The sequence below is a fragment of the Eptatretus burgeri genome, chromosome 8 (assembly GCF_056783735.1).
Source record: "Eptatretus burgeri isolate ZD-2024b chromosome 8, Ebu_testis_v1, whole genome shotgun sequence".
NCBI classification, from domain to species: domain Eukaryota; kingdom Metazoa; phylum Chordata; class Myxini; order Myxiniformes; family Myxinidae; genus Eptatretus; species Eptatretus burgeri.
In genome coordinates, this window is record NC_140968.1 from 3,306,322 (window position 1) to 3,332,397 (window position 26,076).

General features: G+C 47.3%; 2 protein-coding genes across 6 annotated transcripts in view; one reads left to right on the forward strand and one right to left on the reverse strand.

Moving 5' to 3' along the window:
- The window catches only part of METTL25B (methyltransferase like 25B), a 68,752-nt gene extending 48,176 nt beyond the window's left edge, over positions 1-20,576 (reverse strand). For 2 of the 5 annotated variants that reach the window (XM_085890619.1, XM_085890617.1), the window contains exons 1-3: positions 20,233-20,568; positions 19,985-20,103; positions 1,880-2,072 (exon numbers count right to left, since the gene is read on the reverse strand). In XM_085890619.1, coding sequence (XP_085746745.1) covers positions 1,880-2,072; positions 19,985-20,103; positions 20,233-20,361 — 441 coding nt within the window. In that variant the 5' untranslated portion in view covers positions 20,362-20,568. Of the gene's footprint in view, positions 1-1,879; positions 2,073-19,984; positions 20,104-20,232 lie in introns of all 5 variants that reach the window. The other 3 variants (XM_085890622.1, XM_085890620.1, XM_085890621.1) reach the window with 3 other exon arrangements.
- A 205-nt stretch (positions 20,577-20,781) lies between these two features.
- IDH2 (isocitrate dehydrogenase (NADP(+)) 2) overlaps positions 20,782-26,076 on the forward strand; it is a 36,576-nt gene continuing 31,281 nt past the window's right edge. Inside the window, exon 1 of the mRNA XM_085890624.1 lies at positions 20,782-21,016. Coding sequence (XP_085746750.1) covers positions 20,899-21,016 — 118 coding nt within the window. The 5' untranslated portion in view covers positions 20,782-20,898. The remainder of the gene's footprint in view (positions 21,017-26,076) is intronic.

Consider the following 26,076-nt stretch of genomic DNA (forward strand, 5'->3'; position numbering starts at 1 on the left):
GCTGGTGACTTCTCCCGACTCCAACTCGACTGCCTCCACCGACCAACAATGACCAACAACGTGGTGACTTGGCTGGCTCAGACGCCGAACGAACTCCACTCCTCCGACCAACAACGACCAACCACTTGGTGACTTGGCTGGCTCCAACGACGAACAAACTCCACTCCTCCGACCAACAATGCTCTCGGCGTTGAAACGCGCCTTTTTATAGCCCCAAGGGGAGGGGTTGCTGTGGGCTTCATCGCCCAAAATCAGCGCCCTCTTTCCTTTCACCTTTGAACCTTCACCCCCGGCTGGCTCCGCCCTTTCACCGTTCTGATCCGATTCTGCCATCACACGTGGCCGTGGTTGAGATCACTTTCACAACGCGGCCGTGTTTGAAATCACTTTGCCGCTGTCGATGATGCCATCTTGTTTGTTTGTGGAGATGTTGTTTGTTGGGGATGTTGTTGTTGGTGAAAAGATGGTGGCGCCGTGGAGATGCTGGTGAGGAGAAGTTCGTTTGCTTGTGGAGAAGGTGGTGAAGAGATGTTGGCGGTTGTGGAGAAGGTGGTGAGGAGATGTTGGCGGTTGTGGAGAAGGTGGTGAGGAGATGTTGGCGGTTGTGGAGAAGGTGGTGAGATGTTGGCGGTTGTGGAGAAGGTGGTGAGGAAATGTTGGCGGTTGTGGAGAAGGTGGTGAGGAAATGTTGGCGGTTGTGGAGAAGGTGGTGAGGAGATGATTGTTTCAATTAAAGATAGAAAAGAATAACACTACCTCAAAGGTTCAAAGCACGGCACACAAATAATTCCCGTTATACATCGGTGGGGAAATCTAACTTGGACACACACTTATCGACATAACTGATCTTCGGGGAACCTGAATGGTGATCTGTGAATTTCCACAACCGTAACAATATATATATATATATATATATATATATATATATATATATATATATATATATATATATATATTTGTGTTACAAATGTCCAGACCTTTAATTTGATATGCTACACGCTTTGCTTTATAACAATATTTGAAACTGGTAGTTGCAACCGAAAGAGCGATAATGGTATTTTAGGGGGCCACATTAAAAGCCACCAAAATGCAAAAAAAAATTGGCACCATGATTTTTCTGATTCTCAATGCATCTGTCTGCAATAAAATCCATGGTGCAAAAGATTATCATCCAGTGCCCACGGTATTCGAGTTTCATACATATGCTTCAACACTATCGATGAGAAATCGTTTGGCAATTCCATCCAGGTCAGTCTTAACCGGCGTGGACCTGACAGTACTTTTCCAAACAATAACATACATCAAGACACCAATCGCACTACTGGCTGTTATGGTGAGCATCACCGCGGATCATGTCTCACACGGTAAAAACCACAAAGAAATCCTTTGCGGATTATGTGGTTTTACCGTGTGAGACAAAATCTGCGGTGATGCTCACCATAACAGCCAGTAGGTACGATTGATATTTAAACGATGAATGTGGTCATCATTGGTTAGATATTTATCGGTATGCCATCTTGATGAGGGCAAATAAACCTGAAATCTGGAGAGGCGGCTCCGTTTGATGTTTTACTGAAGTTGACCACGTAATCTTTGTCTGTTTTACGGAGTCGCCGGGCCGAGGCCTCCGGATTGGAGGTGATGCTTTGGTGTAGGACTTCATGTTCATTGGAGATCAGGGGAGTGCTCGTCACACTTAACATATTTTGATATATCAAGACACTTGGGAGAGGTAAACTACAGAAGGTGGATGTTCCGATAACCAAGACGTAATTAGGTAGTGGAAATGGTAGTTTTAGAAAAGAAAATAGGTAATTACTTTACTTTCTGTATATACAGGCCTGCATCAAGATGACCCTTTCCTGCTTTTCAGACATACCTGACCCAGTCGGCGAATCTCATGCTGCTTCTTGGGCTTGACATGCTTGCGAAAAACATGCCCGAGCAACCGGCTCTGGCTTCCATCGCCATTAAACTCGAGACTGTCCCCCGATGCGGGCCATCGGGGCAGAGTCAGGGCGGCTGAGGTCGCCTTGAAAGCCAACAGCGAAAGGGGCCACACAATCGGGTAGCTGCAATGAACAAATCAAAATGAAGAGCAATTACTGCACCATAGTCACAAGAAGGAAACGAGACATAACAAAACACATGCGCGCGCGCACGCACGCACGCACGCACGCAAGGAAAATAGGGTTTAACCCAATTGTGCCATAAAATGTTTGACCATGCTTTTATATTGTTTACAGATTAACATCCTCAAAAAGGATATTATTTCATTGTATCCTTTATCAGGCACATCCTCGGCCACCACGCTCTCTAGGGTCTAAAGGGGCATTCTGGGTTAGCTCGCTGGGGTCTGAAGCCACCATGTTTTTTTGGCCTGCTCAACGATGCCTCGACTTGGAACAGGCCGCAACGATTACTTTACAAGAAAGCTTTTCTTTTTTTCCCCCCCACTTTCCTCACTTATTATCGAATACCGACCTGTTCATCACAGCGAACACAGTGAGCTTCATACTTAACGCGTGCACATGAGAGAATAGGAAACAACAACAACAACAACACAATACCCCTGGCTATTTGGAATCCATGTCGTTAGCTATGACCTTTTGCTTCCGGTTGTTGTTAAACGCTGTGTGGTGTATAAACACGATTGGGTTTTATTTCTATCTTGTGAATATTACTTAACGCGTGCACATGAGAGAATAGGAAACAACAAAAACAACACAATACCCTGGCAATTGTGAATCTGTGTCGTTGGCTATGACCCTTTTGCTTCGTTTTTTTTTTTTTTTTTGCTTCTAGTGTTTTTTTGTTTCCGGTTTTTGTCAAGGGGAATGATGCATGCCGGGAGATAAAGGCATCGTCGGAGACATGAAAGACCCAAATAATATCAGACATGGTGTATATTTCCTCCACTGATTTTAATAAAGATATCTCCCGCATCATCAAAAAATAATTTTTAATCGTGATTTACGTTATTTGATCGCTAATTCCGAAGTAACCGGAAATTGCGCATACAGTTGTGAACGAGTTGTAGGTAAAGTCAGAAGCAAATGTAAGAAGAATACTACGTTCACTTCGAGTATTTTTTTTTAAATGAGATCCTGTTCGAGGCGGTGTAGTTGTTGTTGTGAAGGTAATGTTGAGGTAATATCTATTTTTGCAGATGAGATCCTGTTCTAGGCAGTGTAGTTGTTGTTGTGAAGGTAATGTTAAGGTAATATTTATTTTTTCATAGCAAAAAGACGGTTTAATTTGATATATTTAAGAAGCGAATGTAAGAAGAATTCTACGTTCGCTTCTAGGCTTTGCCTATTCCAAATTAGCGAATGCAGTGAGCTTCATACTTAACGCGTGCACGTGAGAGAATAGGAAACAACAACAACACAATACCCCTGGCTATTTGGAATCCGTGTCATTGGATATGACCTTTTGCTTCCGGTTGTTGTTGAACGCTGTGCGGTGTATAAACACGATTGGGTTTTATTTCTATCTTGTGAATATTACTTAACGCGTGCACATGAGAGAATAGCAAACAACAAAAACAACACAATATCCTGGCAATTGTGAATCCGGGTCGTTGGCTATGACCATTTTGCTTCCGTTTTTGTTTTGTTTCTGGTTTTTGTCATGGGGAATGATGCATGCCGGGAGATCATGACCGGAAGTGTTTATTTATTTATTCAATTATTTTTTTCCCCAAAGTTAATTTTATACTTCCGAAAGTGATTTTTTTCACGACAGGAAGTGTTTATTTTGTATTGAACATTACCGGGAGTGATTTTGAAACTCTTTCTGGAACTTTTAATTTCTTTTATTCTTGACAAGAAGTGATCGTTTATTTATTCAATTATTTTTTCCCAAAGTTAATTTTAATAAAGAAATCTCCTGCATCATCAAAAAATATTTTTTCATTGTGATTTACATTATTTGTTCGCTGATCCCAAATCCAGGCCGAAGTTGTGGTGTACGAGGTGCAGTGGAACATGAGAAGCAAGAGTGTTAGCAGCAACTCCGCTTTATTGCGCGTCCTGATGTACATTCCTGCCACCCCTAGCGGGCGAGTCATGAATATACGAAAACCCAATCACGTGATACAGCACACTCCTCCCCTCGTAAAATGACAAGTCAAATGATGAAAGGACAATCATAACATGACCAACCGAAACCAATCAACACTCATAATCCTCCAAGTACCGCGGCCGCACTCTGACCCGCCTCGGACGGGCAGCGACGCCAGACGGCCCAGGCTCAGACGCCTCCCGGCTCGGTCGAGGTGACACCCTCGCCGGACTTGCGCCATCCGCAATAACAACCGCCCCCGGCCGACCAGCCTGCCTGACGTCCTCGGGCAGGACTGAATCAGGTGAAGACCCCGTGGGCGTCGGCACATCCGGCCCTGGCGATACAACGTCTAGCCAGGGCGACATTACAGGTGGGGGTCCAACATCGTTCGGCCCGGGGGGGGGGGGGTGACGCTGAACAGCGATCATGCATTTGGTCCACGTGCCACTTCCACACCTCCCCACTATCAGTCCGCACCATGCAATTCGCCGGCCCCAGTACCACAGAGACCACAGCCGGCACCCATTTGGAACCGTGGAAATAATCGCGCACCATTACCCGCTGTCCCACATCAAAACCGCGCAGCAGCGTCGGACGCGACACCGCTCGACTCCCGGATCCTCCAGGTCGTAGCAAATCCAGTCTGGACCGCAATGCCCGTCCATAGAGACGAATGGCAGGAGAATCACCCGTGACAGGATGAATCGCGTTCCTGTAATGGAGCAAAAAGACATCGACCACCGTCTGCACAGGTGCAACACCCCCCCTGCGCAACGCCCGTTTCAACATCTTAACAAACGACTCAGCCTGCCCATTCGTCTCAGGATGATACGGTGCGGACCTTAGATGTCGAATAAACTCATCAAATACACCTGCGATGAACTGCGGACCGTTATCAGAGACCAGGATCTCCGGTAATCCTTTATTAGCAAAGATCGTCTGCAGATTCTCTACTGTAATGTTTGCTGATGTATGCTGCAATACTACAACCTCCGGCCATTTAGAGAATGCATCGATCACAATCAAAAACATTTTGTCATTAACCGGCCCCGCAAAATCTACATTGACCCTCTGCCAGGCTCTGTCTGGGGTCGGCCATAGTCCTGAGGCTCGACGCGGGTTATCAGCATCTGTTTGACACGTGGCGCAATGCTTAACCAACTGCTCAATGTCTTTGTCCAACCCCGGCCACCACAACAGGCTACGAGCAAGACTCTTGGTCTTCACGACGCCAAGGTGACTGACATGCAGTTCTTCCAAACACCGCTGCCTGAACTTCGGTGGAATCACCGCCCTCATTCCCCACATAACACACGGTTGGACCAACGACAGCTCCGATGTGCACGACGTGAAAGGTTGAAATGCCGGTGTCGAAGGTAGATCGCTCCAATTCCCTGTAGAAATCGCCTGGACAACACGGGCGAGCACTGGATCATGAGCAGATTCCACTGCGACCTGTCTGGCCGTGATCGGCCCGCTTTGGACCTGGCCCAGCGCGAACACATCGACCTGGTCGGCCGACTCAGATGCAGCTGGACCCTCCGCACACGGCAAGCGTGAGAGCCCGTTGCAGTTAGCATGCTTCTCGGTGTTTCGGAACTGAATATCATAATTGTACGCAGCAAGAAACAGACACCACCGCTGTATTCGCGCAGCCGCTACCACCGGTACCCCGCGTTCAGGTCTCAGGATGAATTGAAGCGGTTTGTGATCCGTCTCCAAAGTGAAATGCCGCCCCAGCAGGTATTGATGAAACCTCCGCACACCCCAGACGAGGCTGAGAGCCTCGCGCTCGATCTGGGCATATTCCCGCTCTGCTGCAGACAGGGTCCGGGATGAAAAACAAACAGGCCGCTCGGAACCATCGTCCATCCTGTGGGAGAGCACTGCCCCGATGCCATATGCAGAGCTGTCGCATGCCAATAAGAGCGGACGCGCAGGCTCGTAGTGCACGAGGACCGTATCCTCTGTGAGCAGCCGCTTGGCGCGGTCGAACGACGCCTGGTGTGCAGGCCCCCAGGCCCAGCGCTCGTCCTTCCTGAGCAACCGTGTTAACGGCGCAAGTTGTGAGCTGAGCCCGCGCACGAACCTTTGGTAATATTGGGCCATACCAATGAACGAGCGCAGCTGCGTCTTGTCGCGAGGCGGTGGCATGTGCTGAATCGCCTCCACCTTCCGAGGACCTTTCAACAGCCCCTCCGGCGTGATGATGTGCCCGAGGTATTCCAAGCGCTGCTTGAAGAATGCGCACTTGTCCCTGTCCAAGCGCAGGCCGCACGCTTCTAGCTTTGTCAGCACTTGGGCAATGTTCGCAAGGTGCTCGTCCGCTGTTTTCCCCACAATGAGCACATAGTCCAGGTAGGTCTGAGCGGGCAGGCCAATGCAATCCTGATCCATGGCTTTCTGCCACAAGGCTGGGGCCGAAACAATCCCAAAACAGAGTTGGGTATATCGACAGAGCCCTTGACATGTGTTGATTGTCAAAAGCTTGCTACTCCCGGGATCCATCGCCAGGTGAAAATATGCATCACGCAGGTCTAGCTTCGTGAAGTATCGACTCCCCTCCAATCGTGCATATATTTCATCGATTGACGGCAGTGGATATTGCTCCACGCTGAGCCCCGGGTTAACCGTGGACTTGAAGTCCCCGCACAATCGGACGTCTCCATTCCGTTTCAGCACCGTGACGACTGGGGTGGCCCGATCTGAGTACGACACCCGTTCGATCACTCCACAGGCCTCCAGCCTATCCAGTTCACCCTTGACCTTGTCCCGCAGGGCATACGGCACCGGTCGTGGTTTACAAAAACGAGGAACCACCCCCTCCTTCAGGACGAGCTTTGCCTCCATGCCCTTGAGTTTCTCAAGGTCGTTGCAAAACAAACCTTGATGTCTTTGAAGAATCTTCTCCAACTGATCCTCCCACCGGCTAGGCACGGGTTGCACAAGGTGAACTGCGGCCCAGTCTAGCCTGATGCAGGACAGCCAGTCTCGGCCGAGGAGAGACGGTCCCCTCCCGCACACGAAGTACAACGGAAGCGCGGCGACCTGGCCTTGGTACCGCACAGACACGTCTGCCATCCCGACTGGCGTTATCTTCTCGCGGGTGTACGTGAACAGCGTGAGGTTTGACCTGATAAGCTTCAGGCCGTTGAGTCTACGCGCGGACTGTTCGCCTATGATCGACACAGCCGCTCCCGTATCAACCTGAAACGTGATCGGCGTTTTGTTCACTTCGATTTCCACCGTCATCGGGCGCGCCGCCGCCGGGCCAATTGAACACAGGCTCAACAACGGCCGTCGGTTCCGCCCGGGTCGCCTTGCACATCGCAGTCCATGACCTTAACGGTGGCCGGCGCCCCACGGCACAAACGCTTCAGATGACCCACCTTGTGACAATTTAAACACACGGTGGCTTTATACGGGCACGCACGGCGCAGGTGTCGACCTCCGCATCCCAAACACGTCCGCGGGGTCACCTCGCCGCACGTGCGGGCGCGCGGCGACATCCGACCCGCACCGAAGGTCGTGCGTGCGTCCTGGGGCGCTCGCGACCCCGCGTGGCCGGTGATGGCCCGAACATCCCCGCGAGTCTGCTCGACCGCTGTCGCCATGCTGACCGCCGAGTCAAATGTAATAGCTTCACCCTTCAGCCGTAGAACCGCCGAAACCATCTTCGCAATTTGTAAACCAGCAATAAAACGATCTCTGAGCCGAGCTGGACGCTCCTCCGCCGTGAACTTGCATGCCACGGAAGAATGCTTCACTCGCTCACCAAATCAGCGACGTGCTCCTCCGCATCTTTCGAGAGGCGATCGAACTGGTATCGAGCGAGCTGTAATGACATCTCCGGCGCCATGTGTGCTTTCATATTCTGCACAATGTCCCGAAACGCCAGCCCATCATCACGGGGCTTGTCCGGCGCCACCAAATCACTCAGTTGTCGATAATGCTCCATCGAAAGCGAGGCGAGCAAGATCGACTTCCGTTTGCTCTCGTTGACCACATCATTTGCGTGGAAATAGCATCCCAATTGCTCTGAAAACAATTTGAGGTCGTCTCCGCCGAAAACGGGCACATGTCCGTTTTCAACCATCCTCGTCGCCAATTGTGGTGTACGAGGTGCAGTGGAACACGAGAAGCAAGAGTGTTAGCAGCAACTCCGCTTTATTTCGCGTTCTGATGTACATTCCTGCCACCCCTTGCGGGCGAGTCATGATATACGAAAACCCAATCACGTGATACAGCAGAGAAGTAACCGGAAATTGCATCAAAATCATCAGCTGTGCGGCGCTTACATGTACCACGGTATAGTTGGCAAGGAAACAGTTGTGAACAAGTTTTATGTGAAGTCAGAAGCGAATGTAAGAAGAATTCTACGTTCGCTTCCAGGCTTTGCCTATTCCATATTAGCGACGAATCGCTGGGTGCACGGCAATGCTTATAAACACCGAAGACATCAGTGTTCGTTGCTTTAGTTCATTTCCGCACGTGTGATCACGAGTATCTCTTAAACAAAGGAGAATTACAAAATTTAAGCTCCAGAATCAAACTGACAAGCAGTCCCGACTCCGAGAAAAGTGTTCATTTGTCCAATTCGGGCGTCTCCGGGAGGTGTATGTTTTATGTGTTTCTTATCGCGTGCCAAACGAGCCATTTCTTATCAACTCTTTCATTTGAGCACTTGCTTGAGTGCTTAAGCCACTTGGTAAGCGCTCTCCAAGCTGCTTGGTTGTTCATTTCGGTAAAAGTACCCATACTCTCAATGGAACATCGATGAGACAGACATACGTTTTTGCCTGTGTTGGGCCCCGTAATGCCATGCGGTTGGTGCCTCGGGAGGTGTCTCGTCCGCTGAAAATGTGCAATTTTATTTTTGCAGGACACCCCTTAATTTTGTTTTACCTTTTTGTGCGATCTCTGTTTAATATTGTTGCGGTTGAGGAAATTCGCAAACCACCATTCAGGTCCCGTAGGTGAGATATCTCTGTAAGTACATGTGTAGTCAGCCCCAAACCCGTTGTTTAGAGGGAATACATGTGATTCATTCGGGCTGTGACCCTTTGAGATAGCCGTTTTTCTGTTCTATCTTATTTTGAACCAACCACGTCTCAACCGCAATCACACAACAACCACCAACCACAACGCCGCTTCACAACAACAACGCCAACAGCCACGATCTTTACCTTCACAACTCGCTCCCGCAAACATCGCATCACCGCCATTCCGAACGGCACCATGGTCATAAACCACCACCATAAACCCTCCACAACCTTCACCTCTCTCCTTCGGCGGCCATTCCCGCACCACCTGTGCGAACCGAGCGTCAGGCTGTCCTGGGCTCATACAAGACAAGCGCCGAGCCGAGAGTGCAAAATGCGGCCTTTCCGAGGAGAATTTGGATCAGGAATGCTGCACGCCTACTTCTTATCCGTCCAATCAGCAAGCGCGGGGCGGTTTGGCACCGCCTCCAGGCGCGTCGGTGTAGAATCGAGATATGCAAATTCTAGGATCAGGGGAGATTCACGCCCCTTTTTCTCCGTCCAATGGGGGAGCGTGGCTCCACCCCCGAGCTCGTTCTGATCCAGAAATTTGCATATGGGTTCTACTGCCGGCCTATAAAGCGCCGAGCGCAGGGCGAATCTGGGTCGAGTCGGTTTTAGAAGAGCGGAGAGTGGCAGAAAGGCAGAGTCGGTTTGGGCAGAGTCGGCCTTCGAAGAGCGGTCGAGTCGGTTTTAGAAGAGCGGAGAGTGGCAGAAAGGCAGAGTCGGTTTGGGCAGAGTCGGTTTGGGCAGAGTCGGTTAGAGCAGAGTCGGCCTTGGAAGAGCGGAGAGTCGGCCTTGGAAGAGCGGAGAGTGTTTTGGGCAGAGTCGGGTTGGAGCGCGGAGTGGAGTCGGGAGGCGAGGGCGTACAGGTGGTTTGCTGTAGTCGGCTGAGGAGAATTGGGGAAGAGACCGAGGATCTCGGGTCCGAGGCAAGGAAGACGGCGGTCGGCGACGAGGTCGCGGTGGAATCGCTCGTCACGGGACCCAAGCAAGCCAGCTATCCTCTTTCCCCAGAGCATCAACAATTCCCCCCCCCTTTTTTTCCCCCGCACTGAGATAGTGCGAAAAGGGGGCCCCGTTCCCACCCCACTCCAAGCAGTGCCAACGAAACCCGCGAAGGAGCACGAAGTCGGGGCACCGCCGCGCTGCCACGTTTGCGGCTCATCACAGACACGGGTTGGATCCACCCGGTCTCGCGAACCTGACCGCTCTTTCAGGTCCCGCGCAAATATAGGCCCACAGGCCCCGTCTGCCCCCTTGTCTTTGAGGGTGGCCCTTTTCTTTTGTTTCTGTGTAAACGTGTGTGTGTGTGTGGCGCCAGTCTGGTGAAGTAAAAATGTGTAAGTGTTGCCGTGTGTACGCGTAGTCGGTTGTAGATCTGCATTGTTGTGTTTCTTTTGTTGCAATTGCTTTATGTGCATTCTGTTTAATTGTATATGTGTGCTCTCCGTGTGCCGCGGAATAAATATGCATCATGTTGAACTGTTTTCCCGTTTCGCTTCATCTTTTCTTTAATTGAATCTCCATCTCGCTTCACGTAAAGGGTTGGTAGTGGGCTTAATACGCCCGATAATTAATCGGAACCGTCGAGGCTGACGATAACACTGCTCGGTTATCCCGATAGTACGGAACGGATCGCTTAAGTGGCCCGTGTCCGGAGTCGACCTGCGGCGAGGTGCGATCGCCCGGTCTACCCTCCGCGTGGGTACTTAGGTAGGTCGAGTTTGGCGAACAACCCTATCCCACGCAGGGGGCGGATTGGCTCGATCGTGGTGAGGCCGAAAGGCCCACCCGTGACTAGCTCCCGGCGTTGGTCCGAGAGGGTCACGACAGAATTGTCCGTCCGGTGGGCGACGTGCTGCGATTCGAGTAACGTGGCCGTTCGCACACCGGCGGGCGCGAATTCGCAACAATATAATCCACCCCTCACTTTAACATCGATACATACATAAAAACAATAAGGTCTATCCGACCCAGTGTTTGCCATTACATGATCGAGCTGTGAAGCCTGAGAGCAGAGATGGACATTTTGTGTTGTGTGGCTTGATATATTTTTCAATTAAATTTCGCTAATGACACACTTTAAATCCTCTTTCAAAGAACTCTGTTTAAAAGCAAATATTTATGTTTGTCGTTTTTGTTTACTGCATGTGTGTGTACGTGTGTGTGTGTGTGTGTGTGTGTGTGTGTGTGTGTGTGTGTGTGTGTGTGTGTGTGTGTGTGTGTGTGTGTGTGTGTGTGTGTGTGTGTGTGTGTGTAAACTGGATTCCCATAATGGAACTCGGTGTGTGTGTGTGTGTGTGTGTGTGTGTGTGTGTGTGTGTGTGTGTGTGTGTGTGTGTGTATAAACTGTATTCCCATAATGGAACTCGGTGTGTGTGTGTGTGTGTGTGTGTGTGTGTGTGTGTGTGTGTGTGTGTGTGTGTGTGTATAAACTGTATTCCCATAATGGAACTCGGTGTGTGTGTGTGTGTGTGTGTGTGTGTGTGTGTCTCTCCATATGGTATTTCAGAATGTGGAATGGAGTCCTCCCAGGTGGACTCAAAGTATCTCCCTCATTACGGCAAGGGGTCACGATCCACAGACCAAGCTGTGAAGTTTTCTGTTTTCAAAGTTTTGTGCCGAGGACTCTCTTCAGGTTCGTCGCTGAGCCCAGGACGACTCCCAACTGTAGTTCATTTGTAGTGATATTCCCATTTCCCAGGGATGGTTTTTAATATATCTGAGGTTCTTTGTCATCACTGATACAATTTTGGCATTCTTCAGCTTCCACGATCTTATCACTTTATGCTTGAGGTCTTGGTATTTGGTCATTTTCTTGATTTCTGCTTCATTAATCCAAAATCACTGGTGTTAACACCCCACTTTGCAATGCTGCCTTCTCTTTTTTTTGCACCTAAGTATGATATCGGACCGCAACACTTTGTTTTCGATGTTCATGCCCGATAGGATCATGAAGTCGTACGTGAGCAGCATTTCAATGTTTTCAGAGATTGCTTTTGGTTCATTTTCCCACAAATTTTCTGGTACTGGAATTTCAAAGTTTTTGCAGATGTGCCAGCAGATTACTTTACAAACTCTGTTGTGTCGTTGTGTGTACAGCTGTTCTGACACGAGTTGTTTTTTTCATGTTCGGTCATGAAGCGTCACATATCATTCTCTTTGCTAACCCCACCTCCACCCCTCACCTGTCTTTTTAATTTTTCCCCCCCCCACCCCCAACCGCAACCAAATGTTCCTGGACTCCATGTCCTTTTATTCTGACATAATGGAGAGCTTACTGTCAAATCTTGACTCAGATTCTGCAACAGGTCCGGACGGCATCAGCCCATGTTTCCTCAAAACCTGCTCCTCTGTGCTTGCTCACCCTCTCTCTGTTCTATTCACCCTCTCATTTGCTCAAGGTCATCTGCCATCTGCTTAGAAATCAGAAAACATTACTACCCTGTGTAAAAAAGGTACAAAAACAGATCTCTGCAACACCAGACCAATCAGCCTTCTCCCAATCATCAGCAAGGTTATGGAATCCATCATCGCTTCAGACATTAAATCCTTCCTCTTCTCCAATGGCTTGATATCAGATCATCAATTTGGTTAGACAAGGTCACTCTACCCTGGATATGCTGCTTCTGCTCTCCCAACAATGCATGAAGGTCCTCAATGCCAGGCATGAAATCAGAGTCATATCCCGAGACATATTGTTGCGAATTTGGAGGCTTACTGCACAAAAAAACCAGGTCCTATAGATCATCTATGTCAGTATGTGTTTCTAGTTAGGGTCCCATCCTATGTTTAATGGGTGATTAATTGTACGTGCGCAGAGTTATTTTGATAGTTAGGATTTAAATTACCAACAACAACGACACCTGCCCTCGCTTCCTTCCACCATCATCCACCGGCACCATTGCACGCGTGCGGGTCAGCACATACGTGGGCGGATTCCAGTGTGCTCGGCGGGGTTTCTCTGAACGCTGGTGTGCTGCCTTCGCCCCAAATATGGGCACAAGCGTTGCGCTCTGGCTCCGCCCCAAATATGGGCACAAGCGTTGCGCTCTGGCTCCGCCCCAAATATGGGCACAAGCGTTGCGCTCTGGCTCCGCCCCAAATATGGGCACAAGCGTTGCGCTCTGGCTCCGCCCCAAATATGGGCACAAGCGTTGCGCTCTGGCTCCGCCCCAAATATGGGCACAAGCGTTGCGCTCTGGCTCCGCCCCAAATATGGGCACAAGCGTTGCGCTCTGGCTCCGCCCCAAATATGGGCACAAGCGTTGCGCTCTGGCTCCGCCCCAAATATGGGCACAAGCGTTGCGCTCTGGCTCCGCCCCAAATATGGGCACAAGCGTTGCGCTCTGGCTCCGCCCCAAATATGGGCACAAGCGTTGCGCTCTGGCTCCGCCCCAAATATGGGCACAAGCGTTGCGCTCTGGCTCCGCCCCAAATATGGGCACAAGCGTTGCGCTCTGGCTTCGCCCCAAATATGGGCACAAGCGTTGCGCTCTGGCTTCGCCCCAAATATGGGCACAAGCGTTGCGCTCTGGCTTCGCCCCAAATATGGGCACAAGCGTTGCGCTCTGGCTTCGCCCCAAATATGGGCACAAGCGTTGCGCTCTGGCTTCGCCCCAAATATGGGCACAAGCGTTGCGCTCTGGCTTCGCCCCAAATATGGGCACAAGCGTTGCGCTCTGGCTTCGCCCCAAATATGGGCACAAGCGTTGCGCTCTGGCTTCGCCCCAAATATGGGCACAAGCGTTGCGCTCTGGCTTCGCCCCAAATATGGGCACAAGCGTTGCGCTCTGGCTTCGCCCCAAATATGGGCATAGAGCGTTCTCTCTGCCCAATGAGGGAGTGCGAGTGTGGGATAAGAGGAGCATGCATGGGAAAAATGAGAGAGAGTTGAGTGGTTGTCTTCGACTCTTCGAAAGAGAGTTGAGTAGTTGTCTTCTGGTCTTCGGACGTCTGGTGGTCTTCTGAAGCCAGTCGTCGCCTTCCTGGGGTCCCACCAACAGAGCGTCTTCTCTTGTGGCCTGTGTGGCTGCGAGCCTGTCCCGTGAGGATCGCTTGCCTGGGCTTGGAGCGGCATTGTGTGGAGGGTTCGAGTCCTGCCACACCGGATCATCGAAGACCGCATGAGGCGGAAAGGTCCAAGAATAGACTCTGACCTCCAGCTCGCCTTTCCTCGAGCTGGAGGCCTCCAATAAAGACCTGACGGGTCCGTTTCTTTTTGTGTGTACGTGTGTGTGTGTGTGTGTGTGTTTGTGTGTGTGTGTGTATTTGTGGTGCCAGTCTATTAAATAAAACTGCATAGGTGCTTGTACATAAATTGCTATTCCTTCATTATTCGGTTAACTCTGCCTTCTTGCGCGCTCTCCAGCCCCATTATAAATAAATATCCCTTTTGTTAAATGTTCCAGCTCGTTTCTGTGTTTCTTTCATTGGCTTGGCATGGTGTGCATTGAGAAATACCGAGGCCGTAAATTGTTCATTTGGTCTGACGGGCCTTGGTAATCTCCGCTCGGGTTACACACGGTTCGGGCTCGGTAACGGCTCGTTCCGCTCGAGGTCGGTCAAGGGTGTGAATTCCCCGGTAGCTTTGTCCGCGTGGATAATTAGGTATATTGAAGTTTGGCAATTGACCCTACCCCACGCGGTCAAATTATTGGCGATTCATGGTCCAGTAAGGGACTCGTGCCTTTCGGACTTATCCAAAAGGCATGGCCTCAATTCCGGTGTGTTCGGTGGAGCCGACTCTACTGCTCCCTCTCGCGGTCGTGCTCGCCACCAATACCCGGCCCAGTAACAATATCATGTGCTTTTGACACGGTCTGGCACCCTGCCCTGCTCGCTAAACTCTCTTCCTATGTTGTCCAAGGCCATCTCCACTCATGGCTCGCAGACTTCCTCTCCTGTCGCAGCCAACGTGTGGCCCGAAATGGATTTCTCTCATTCCCTCTTCCTGTCCAGGCTAGATATCAAGGCAGTGTTCTGGGCCCTGATATTTTCTGTTTTTCATCAATGATCTCTCAGACTCTGGAAAATCCTCTATATCCCTTTGCTGATGAATCCAACCTCTGTCGTACCATCTGTCATCCTTCAGATCGGCAAGCAGCAGCTTCTTCGCTCTCTGCAGATCTGAGTAAAATCACAAACTGGTCCGACACGTGGAACATGTCTTTCAATCGTGACAAATCTCACACTCTCACTTTGTCTCTCTGAAAGGACCGTTTGGACCCCCCCCCCCCAAATCTACTTTCTCAACAATCCTCTGGAAGAAGTCCTTTCATTCAAGCTTCTCAGTCTCACTATCTGCCATGATCTTTCCTGGGAAAGCCACATTTCCAACCTGGCCTCAAAAGCCAGTCGCCCACTGGGAATCATCCGTATCATCCGTCGTGAAAGTCCTTCCTCGGCCCACCTGAGCTCCTGACCACACACAAAGCTTTCGTCTGCAGCCTGATGGAGTACTGCTCTCCCCTCTGGGCTGGTGCTCCTGCCTCCCACCTTTCTCAACTTCACACTGTTGAAACCAAGGCATTTAGGATCATTAGTATCTCCTATGGTGAGGCTGTCTTTGGGACTCTCACTCTCTCACCGCAGGCAGGTCGGTGGTTTTTCTGTCTTCTACTGTCTCACCTCAGGTCTCGCCCCCATGCTCTATCTGTGATATGTCTCCGCCATAATTCTGCAGGGTGCTCAAGGTCCGCCAACACAACCCCATCCCGGTAAAACCATCAAAATCACTGCTCGCCTTCATTCTTTCATTCCTTTGTCCGGCCTTTGGAATAAACTCTCACACTCTCTTCGATCCCATTCTTTCCTGCGGGCCTTCAAAACAGCTGTTCACCACCACCTCTTATCTTCCCTCATCTAAAACCTCGATCTTTTCTACCCCCGTTAATCCACCCCAAACCCCACCTCCTTCAAATTCCCTTTCCTTCCTGAAAGTCCCTGTAGTGTCCATCTTGTATACCACAGGTTCCCCGCCCCATCCCTCTCCCTTCCACAGATCTCCTCATGTCTCTGTGCCCCACTATTTCGCCCTTCACTCACCCGCCTCTCTTGTCTCCTGCCCCCACCCCCCCCCTTGTTGTGCATTCGCTCTCATGCAAGCTTCGACAACGTATACAAAAAAACCGTCATCACAGGGTTGGTTTACAAAACTCCTTGGATCATGTTTGCCCAGGACGTTTCCGATTGCCAACAGGCATTTTCATCGAGGACAAACGCCAGGAAACCTGAATGCGACGTCAAACATTTTATAACGTACCGGTGTGGGGGATCTCAAATTTCAGGGTTTCCGTCTGCACATGCTTCATGTAAACACTTCAGTTCACCACCATGAAGATGATGATGTATATCATGATGTTGATTTTAAAGATGCTGGTAATAATGATAATGATGCAATTGCTGACCATCATGGTTGTCATAAGCATGGTGTACATGATGATGATGATGATGACAGAACAGCTAATGAGTGTGATGATGATGATGACAGAATAGCTAATGGGTGTGATGATGATGATTATGACAGAATAGCTAATGAGTGTGATGACGATGATGATGACAGAATAGCTAATGAGTGTGATGATGATGACAGAATAGCTAATGAGTGTGATGATGATGATGATGACAGAATAGCTAATGAGTGTGATGATGATGATGATGATGACAGAATAGCTAATGAGTGTGATGATGATGATGACAGAATAGCTAATGAGTGTGATGATGATGATGATGATGATAGAATAGCTAATGAGTGTGATGATGATGATGACAGAATAGCTAATGTGTGATGATGATGATGACAGAATAGCTAATGAGTGTGATGATGATGATGATGATGACGATGACAAAATAGCTAATGAGTGTGATGATGATGATGACAGAATAGCTAATGAGTGATGATGATGACAGAATAGCTAATGAGTGTGATGATGATGACAGAATCGCTGAGTGTGATGATGATGATGATGATGATGACAGAATAGCTAATGAGTGTGATGATGATGATGATGACAGAATAGCTAATGAGTGTGATGATGATGATGATGATGACAGAATAGCTAATGAGTGTGATGATGATGACAGAATAGCTAATGAGTGTGATGATGATGACAGAATAGCTAATGAGTGTGATGATGATGACAGAATAGCTAATGAGTGTGATGATGATGATGATGACAGAATAGCTAATGAGTGTGATGATGATGATGATGATGATGATGATGATGATGATGATGATAGAATAGCTAATGAGTGTGATGATGATGATGACAGAATAGCTAATGAGTGTGATGATGACAGAATAGCTAATGAGTGTGATGATGATGATGATAGAATAGCTAATGAGTGTGATGATGATGATGACAGAATAGCTTATGAGTGTGATGATGATGATGACAGAATAGCTAATGAGTGTGATGATGATGATGATGATGATGATGACAGAATAGCGAATGAGTGTGATGATGATGATGATGATTAGAGAATAGCTAATGAGTGTGATGATGATGATGGTGACAGAATAGCTAATGAGTGTGATGATGACAGAATAGCTAATGAGTGTGATGATGATGATGATGACAGAATAGCTAATGAGTGTGATGATGACAGAATAGCTAATGAGTGTGATGATGATGATGATGATGATGATGACAGAATAGCGAATGAGTGTGATGATGATGATGATGATTAGAGAATAGCTAATGAGTGTGATGATGATGATGGTGACAGAATAGCTAATGAGTGTGATGATGACAGAATAGCTAATGAGTGTGATGATGACAGAATAGCTAATGAGTGTGATGATGATGATGATGATGATGATGATGACAGAATAGCGAATGAGTGTGATGATGATGATGACAGAATAGCTAATGAGTGTGATGATGATGATGATGATGATGACAGAATAGCGAATGAGTGTGATGATGATGATGATGATTAGAGAATAGCTAATGAGTGTGATGATGATGATGGTGACAGAATAGCTAATGAGTGTGATGATGACAGAATAGCTAATGAGTGTGATGATGATGATGATGACAGAATAGCTAATGAGTGTGATGATGACAGAATAGCTAATGAGTGTGATGATGATGATGATGATGATGATGACAGAATAGCGAATGAGTGTGATGATGATGATGATGATTAGAGAATAGCTAATGAGTGTGATGATGATGATGGTGACAGAATAGCTAATGAGTGTGATGATGACAGAATAGCTAATGAGTGTGATGATGACAGAATAGCTAATGAGTGTGATGATGATGATGATGATGATGATGATGACAGAATAGCGAATGAGTGTGATGATGATGATGATGATTAGAGAATAGCTAATGAGTGTGATGATGATGGTGACAGAATAGCTAATGAGTGTGATGATGACAGAATAGCTAATGAGTGTGATGATGACAGAATAGCTAATGAGTGTGATGATGATGATGATGATGATGATGATGATGATGACAGAATAGCTAATGAGTGTGATGATGATGATGATGACAGAATAGCTAATGAGTGTGCTGATGATGACAATAGCTAATGAGTGTGATGATGATAATGACACAATAGCTAATGAGTGTGATGATGATGATGAAGATGATGACAGAATAGCTAATGTGTGATGATGATGATGATGATGATGATGACAGAATAGCCAATGAGTGTGATGATGATGATGACAGAATAGCTAATGAGTGTGATGATGATGATGACAGAATAGCTAATGAGTGTGATGATGATGACAGAATAGCTAATGAGTGTGATGACGATGATGATGACAGAATAGCTAATGAGTGTGATGATGATGACAGAATAGCTAATGTGTGATGATGATGATGATGATGATGATGACAGAATACCTAATGAGTGTGATGATGATGATGATGACAGAATAGCTAATGAGTGTGATGATGATGATGACAGAATAGCTAATGAGTGTGGTGATGACAGAATAGCTAATGAGTGTGATGATGATGATGATGATGATGATGACAGAATAGCTAATGAGTGTGATGATGAAGATGATGACAGAGTAGCTAATGAGTGTGATGATGACAGAATAGCTAATGAGTGTGATGATGATGATGATGATGACAGAATAGCTAATGAGTGTGATGATGATGATGACGACAGAATAGCTAATGAGTGTGATGATGACAGAATAGCTAATGAGTGTGATGATTATGATGATGACAGAATAGCTAATGTGTGATGATGATGATGATGACGATGACAGAATAGCTAATGAGTGTGATGATGATGACAGAATAGCTAATGAGTGTGATGATGATGATGATGACAGAATAGCTAATGAGTGTGATGATGACAGAATTGCTAATGAGTGTGATGATGATGATGATGATGATGATGATGATGATGATGACAGAATAGCTTATGAGTGTGATGATGACAGAATAGGTAATGAGTGTGATGATGATGACAGAATAACTAATGAGTGTGATGATGATGATGATGATGATGATGACAGAATAGCTAATGAGTGTGATGATGATGATGACGACAGAATAGCTAATGAGTGTGATGATGATGATGATGACTTAAGTGATTGTGATCTTGCTCGATGAGACGATAGCTCTGCCCATGTTGATGGTCTCCATGACGGTGATCACGATGATGATTCCGAGCAGGATGACAGAGTTATGGTGGAGATGACAGAGTTATGGTGGAGATGACAGAGTTATGGTGGAGATGACAGAGTTATGGTGGAGATGACAGAGTTATGGTGGAGATGGCCTCGATGGCATTAATGAAGGTAAACATGATGCATGTCCTGATGGCAACGGACAAAATGACGTCATGAACGACGACGACGACGATGGGATTATTGCAAGAGGGCCACACACCACACCGAATGGACACGGTCATCCAGCAGCAGCCGACACAGTTCATGTTGAGACGAGCGCTCCAGGACCGACCGCCACGAAGCAGGAATCTTCTTCCAATGATTTTCCGTAAAAAACTCCTGCACGAATCACAGTACGGACGTTTCGTGAACATTCAGCTTGTGCAAACCGAGTACAGTTCGTCTGTAGTAAAGACGTGCGTCGAGCTAACGGTTTAAAAAACTTCTCAACGCTCGACGTGGACGTACAATCATGTAAGAGTCCAAAATGTCTTCAAACATCGAGAGAAACTGCAACATATGTTTCACCATCTTCTGCTGCTGCTGCTGCTGCTGCTGCGTTAAGGACGGATGGCGGTCCGTTGGTCCCCCAGACATGGTCGTCCACTTGGCCTCCCTCAGTCGGCTCTGAGGTAAAAGTACACCAAGGATCCTCGATATTCGGTCTCCGATCCGATCGACTCTTCTCTTGTTTTAACCCTCACATTTGTTGTTGTAACATGTTTATCATATTTTGTCTCATTTAAAAGCCTCCATTGACATTATAAAACATATGATACACCAACTTGCGTTTCGATTTACATACACCGCCCAAAGACACTGTCATTCATCGACTTCGTTCTTCTTCATTTTTTTTTTTTTATTAATTCAAAAAACCGCATAAATTCATTTTTTAAATAAATTAATTCAAACAAAGAAGAAAATTTATTTCTTATTCGTTCTTTCATTCATTCTTTCAACCGTTCATTCATTCTATTTTTTTTTTTTAGTCAGGGGGTTCCGAGGGTGAGCCGAGTGACACCACGTGACACCCCCCCCCCCCCAAACGTCCACAAGTGTTTTCCGACGGAAGTCGATCACTGGGTTCAAACAATTCGTTCCGTCCATCTCGGTGTTCGTTCCTCCCCCGGTGACATGGTCATGGCGCGTTACTTGCGGTTCATTCGATCTTTCGACGTCGTCGCCTCATTACAAGGCAGGACGCCAACGTTTCTGGCGCCGGCGGTCTGCCACGGGACACAGCGACGTGATTGTGAGTGTGTCGCGCGGTTTAACGCGTCGGACATGTCTAACATGAACCCCGAAGGACGCGTATTCCGAACCGACCTTCATCGTGTCATTCATTTGGTTTCACAATGACCTTTGAGACCTTAGTGGGCTGGTTGGTGTCTCTGAGGGTTATAACAGGTCCGTGCCGTGATGGCCGCACGTGGTGGCAAGGTCGCTCGGTGCAAGGTCACCGCGCCTCGTGCGTTATGATTCATGAAGACCACGTTGTGATTGCAGTTGCGAATCGCTTCGAAAGGGCAGACATGTTGGAACGAGCCTCCATTTTCTAATCCGAAAGAGCTCTGAGGAGAATTAAAAAAAAAAAAAAAAACCCACCACACGTTCTGGAAGAGGTGAGGAAGAAGAGGAGGAGAGAGGGGGGGGCACCTCTTTAAATTTATTTTAAATCTTTTCAATATGGTGACCTTTACCTCTCACTTGTTCTTTGTCCTTCAAACTCCGTGGACGTCGCGAAACGGATATTTTCATGTCGTCGGTTCTTCAGCCACGGCTGTGTTCCCACGGTTTAGATTGGAGAATGACGTCATGTTTTGAGCTCATAATATTGATTGAGAAAGTAATTAAAAAACCGTTTACAGAATATGAATAATCTTCTTCCACGTCTTCCTCTTCCTCCTCCACGTGCCTCTGTCCTCCCTCAGCCAACTCTCCACTATCCAACCACCTCCACATTATTGATATTCCTCCTTTTCACATTTAATTAACCTCCATCCATCGAAGATGGATGGAGGTTACTGTTTTCACCCCTTTCTGTTTGTCTGTTTGTTTGTTTGTTTGTTTGTGAACAGTATTAGGGAAAAACTCCTGGACGGATTTCGACGAAACTTGGTGGGGGGGATAAGGTATGGTCCAAGGATCATGCCATTAGATGTTGGACTTGGTCCAAAAAAAAAAAACTTCGAAAATTTTGCAACTTTTTTTTTTCCAAAAAATTTCGATTTTATTTTTTTGCCATTTCTACATGCGCGTCGATCTAGTTGAGTTTATTCAATCGTGGTTCAGTAGAGTCTGATCCGTTTTGACCTACACTGAATAGGATATCAGGTTCACTTAAGTGACCCAGCAGTATTGTCGGCGGAGGTTTTGCACTCTACCGAGTGCTCCCCCTCCAGTTAAAGTTATATCAATTTGGATATGCAAGTCGGAAGGAATTCGACAACGTCATTTGTATTATGTTGTAATTAAAGTGGAACTCTTAGTTTAACTTTTTTTTTCCTTTCTTGGATTTGAATCTCCTTCTTTGTGCTCTCCTTCAGTCTCCATCTGCTTCGATTATTGACAGAAGGTTCTCAATTCGAGCAGATTTTAAAATGGTACACTTATTTTAGAAAGGTCTCCTCTGCAAGCCTTAGACACTATGTAAAGAAGAAAAAAAAATTATCCATTCAAATGTTTTATCATGAAAAAAAACAACAAACCATTCACTGCCCATCATCGACATACCGAGCACTCTCTTTACAGAGTGTCAGCCTTTTGGTCATGCTGGGTGGGTTTGGGCCAGGGATTTGTAATTTGTGCAGGGTGCCGTGATAACTTGCCAAACTTTGCGTAATACACACAGACTAGTATTTGATGACTACTAACGATTAGTGCTGGCAGATCGCTCCTCTGATTAGCTCTCCATGCGAGGGATGGCATGTACATCGATTCACACGTCGCCCTGCATGCGAAACACCACAGTGACACACTGATCTTGTGTCTGGGTCGAGGTTAGAGCACAGGCTTTACGCACGATGGCAAATGTGCACACCTATGAGTTATCCAGCCCAACCTGCAATGATCACAAGCATTGAAACCGTCACCTTGCCGACGGTACTTGAACAACAAAACGTATACGTTGCAGTACAATAATACAGTTAATTGATGGTCAATATTTCCACCGCACGCGAAGCAAAAAGCCGGATGAAGCAATTGCTTCAGTCTGTCTGTCTATCAGTTTATGATTGGATAACAGTTTATTTGAATACTATTGGGAACGTGAATAAGAAAACAAACCGGCCATTTTTACCGTACTTTGTCAATGAATTTGTCCTGATCACGCATGCACAAAGGAGTGTGAGAATTTCTTTACTCTCTCTGCCTGGCAGTTGAACAAAATTAAAAATCATTCCGAACAGGAAGCATACTGTTTTTAAGGGTGTTATAAAGGACACAAACAACGGGCACGGATAACTAATGTAATGGGTTAGATTAGGGTGGTGCGATAGACGGTGCGGAAAATGGCAGTAAATTTTGGAATGAATTTGTTTTCACGTCTTTTACAATCTTTATTTTACTTAACTTTAATTATAGACTTAAACACTGCAGTACACAAATCATCCGTCATAATACTTCCAGAAACTTCCAGTTTTGCAGAACTTTTAGACCCCACTATTCATGGAGTCGCTCTTTGTAGACCACACGTATTTGTGGGTCATAAAGTGTGACCTGCTTCTCTATTTGCGTATTCGTGGGATTAAAAAAATTAATTTATTGTTATTTTATTATTAGGTCATCTCTACCGAGATGACCGAGTAAAGCCGGACCAAATGTCCGTCCGTCAATTTTTCTTTCCGATCTTGATGAAACTTAGTATGTGGGTAGAGGTCGATGAGTGTTGCACAACGATATAACTTTTGTCCGGGTTCAAGGTCAGGGTCAAGGTCACGAGGTCACGTAAGTTATAAAAATCGCCATTTTCAAAACCTATCTCGTCTGCCATTCTACAAGATATTCGGCAACTGTTTATTGATTATGATAGTAAAAAATATTATCTTGTATCTAACCGGACAGATTTTTGAATTTCCTTCCCGTTTGATCGTCACGTGATCTGGAAGATGGCCAAAAACGCCGATGCGATTCACAAAGAAGGAAGGAAGGAGAAATAAAATATAAATATAACACATTTTTAGCCTTTTATATTTATACATTTTCTGCTGAAGGTGCAAAAGTTTCAAAACCCGAAATGTAAACGTCGGCATTTATTTTCAAAATATAATTTTGTGCGCGTGTGCCAAAATGCCGAGTCATCTTTAACCAAGCTGCGCAGTTCGAGCTGTGCAGTCGAGCTGCGCCGTAGAACTGCGCAGTAGTCTTCGGTCATAACTGAACATTGAGAACTTGTGGTATTATAGAGATGACCGTCACCCCCACACGAGGGTAATTTTATATATATATATTGTTACGGCTGTGGAAATTCACAGGACACCATAAAGAATTTCCCCAAGATCAGTAATATCGATAAGTGTGTGTTCAGATAGATTTCCCCGCCGATGTCTCAGGGAATTATTCGTGTAACCAGGCTGTGAATCTTCAGTTAGCCGTTTTTCTTTTACTACCGTTATATTGGCCAACTGCTCACAACAACCACCGACATCGCCCTCAACAACCGCTTCACAACAACCACCTCCACCACCAACATCGCTCTCATCAACTGCTTCACAACAACCACCTCCACCACCAACATCGCTCTCATCAACCGCTTCACAACAACCACCGCCACCACCAACACCTTCTCCACCACCGCCTTCACACAACCACCTTAACCACAAGCGCCCAACCACACCACCCTCACAACCATCACAAAACGCCAGCTACACCACCATTACAACAACCACCGTAACCACCACCACGTTGCCACCTCAGCACGGTTGCGAGAAGCCTGGCATTCATCGGGGGAGAATGGACGACGGCCTCACCCCTCCCCCCAATGACAAACACATGAGGAAAAATAAGCAACGATCGGTAAAAGGAGAAGGTAAACCAAAAACCCCGATTCGGCGAGGAAAACGCCCTGCTTCTGGAAGCTTCGCGGGGGCTGGAAGGGAGGGGGGCGAAAGGGAGGGGCGAGGCGCCATGGAAATAAAAGGGCGCGCTGAACGCAAGGTCGCTCGATCTCTGAGTCGTCGGCTGCTGGAGGTTGTGGAGGTGTGTGGAAAGGAGAAAAGGGTGTCGTGTCAGAGTTTTGGGCAGTGAGTGGAGCCGTGGTAGCCGCCTGGAGAGAGCGGAGCCAAGGCGTGCGACCTGCCGTACCGTGCCTTACCGTGGGTCACTGGAGGAGAGGGGACATCGAGGGTCGCCCTGGAGAGTCACCACGAGGGACAAGGTAGCCAGCTCGGTCTCTCGGAGCCTTTGCGGTCTGCACGGCTCCGTGTTTATAAAGACCCCAAGGGGTCCAGTCTACCCCTCGTCTGTCCTGGGGTTTTTTTTTTTCCTTGGTTTCTTTTGCATGAACGTTGTGGCGCCATGTCCGTAAGTAGAACTGTCGATAAGTGACTGTGCATAATAAATAGATGGTGGTAGCTCTTTGTCTTGCTCGCATCTTGTCCCTACCCACATTCATTGCATAATTGCATACCTGCATCACTGCATCACTGTTTACGTGTGCTTATTAAATAAATGTGCTTGTTTAAATGTTAACCCGTTCGTTGCGTCCTCTTTCCCTGATTGAACTGCCATATTGCACTCGGAATATAGTTGGTTTTTAAATAGCCGATAAAGTGATCGGGTCCAACGGGGCTCGCGATAACACCCTGCTCGGTTATCCCAAAACGGAGCGAGCTGCTTAAGCTGCTTGTTTACAAGCAGGCCTCGTTGAGGTACAATCTCTCGGAAATCTACCCGCGCGATTAATTAGGTAAATCGAAGATTTGGCGATCGGACCCTGTAGCGCGGGTAGAGTACGGACAAGGTTGTGGTGTGGTTAAAAACACACCCTTGGCTGGTTTTCGGCGTTGATCCGGAAAGTCGCGACTGGATTGTCCGTTCGGTGGGCGAGGCGGCCGCCATTGGCTAAACGCGGTTGCTCGCACGCCGGCGGGCGAGAATATGTCTATATATATATATATATATATATATATATTTATATATATATATATATATATATATATATATATATATATTTTTTTTTTTTCAGGTCATCAATTGAGATTCAGACCTGGTCACTCTACCTTGGCCATGCTGCTTCCACTCTGTCAACAGTCGTTGGAGGCTCCCAATATAAGACATGCGATCAGGGCCGTCTCTCTGGACATATCTCAAGCT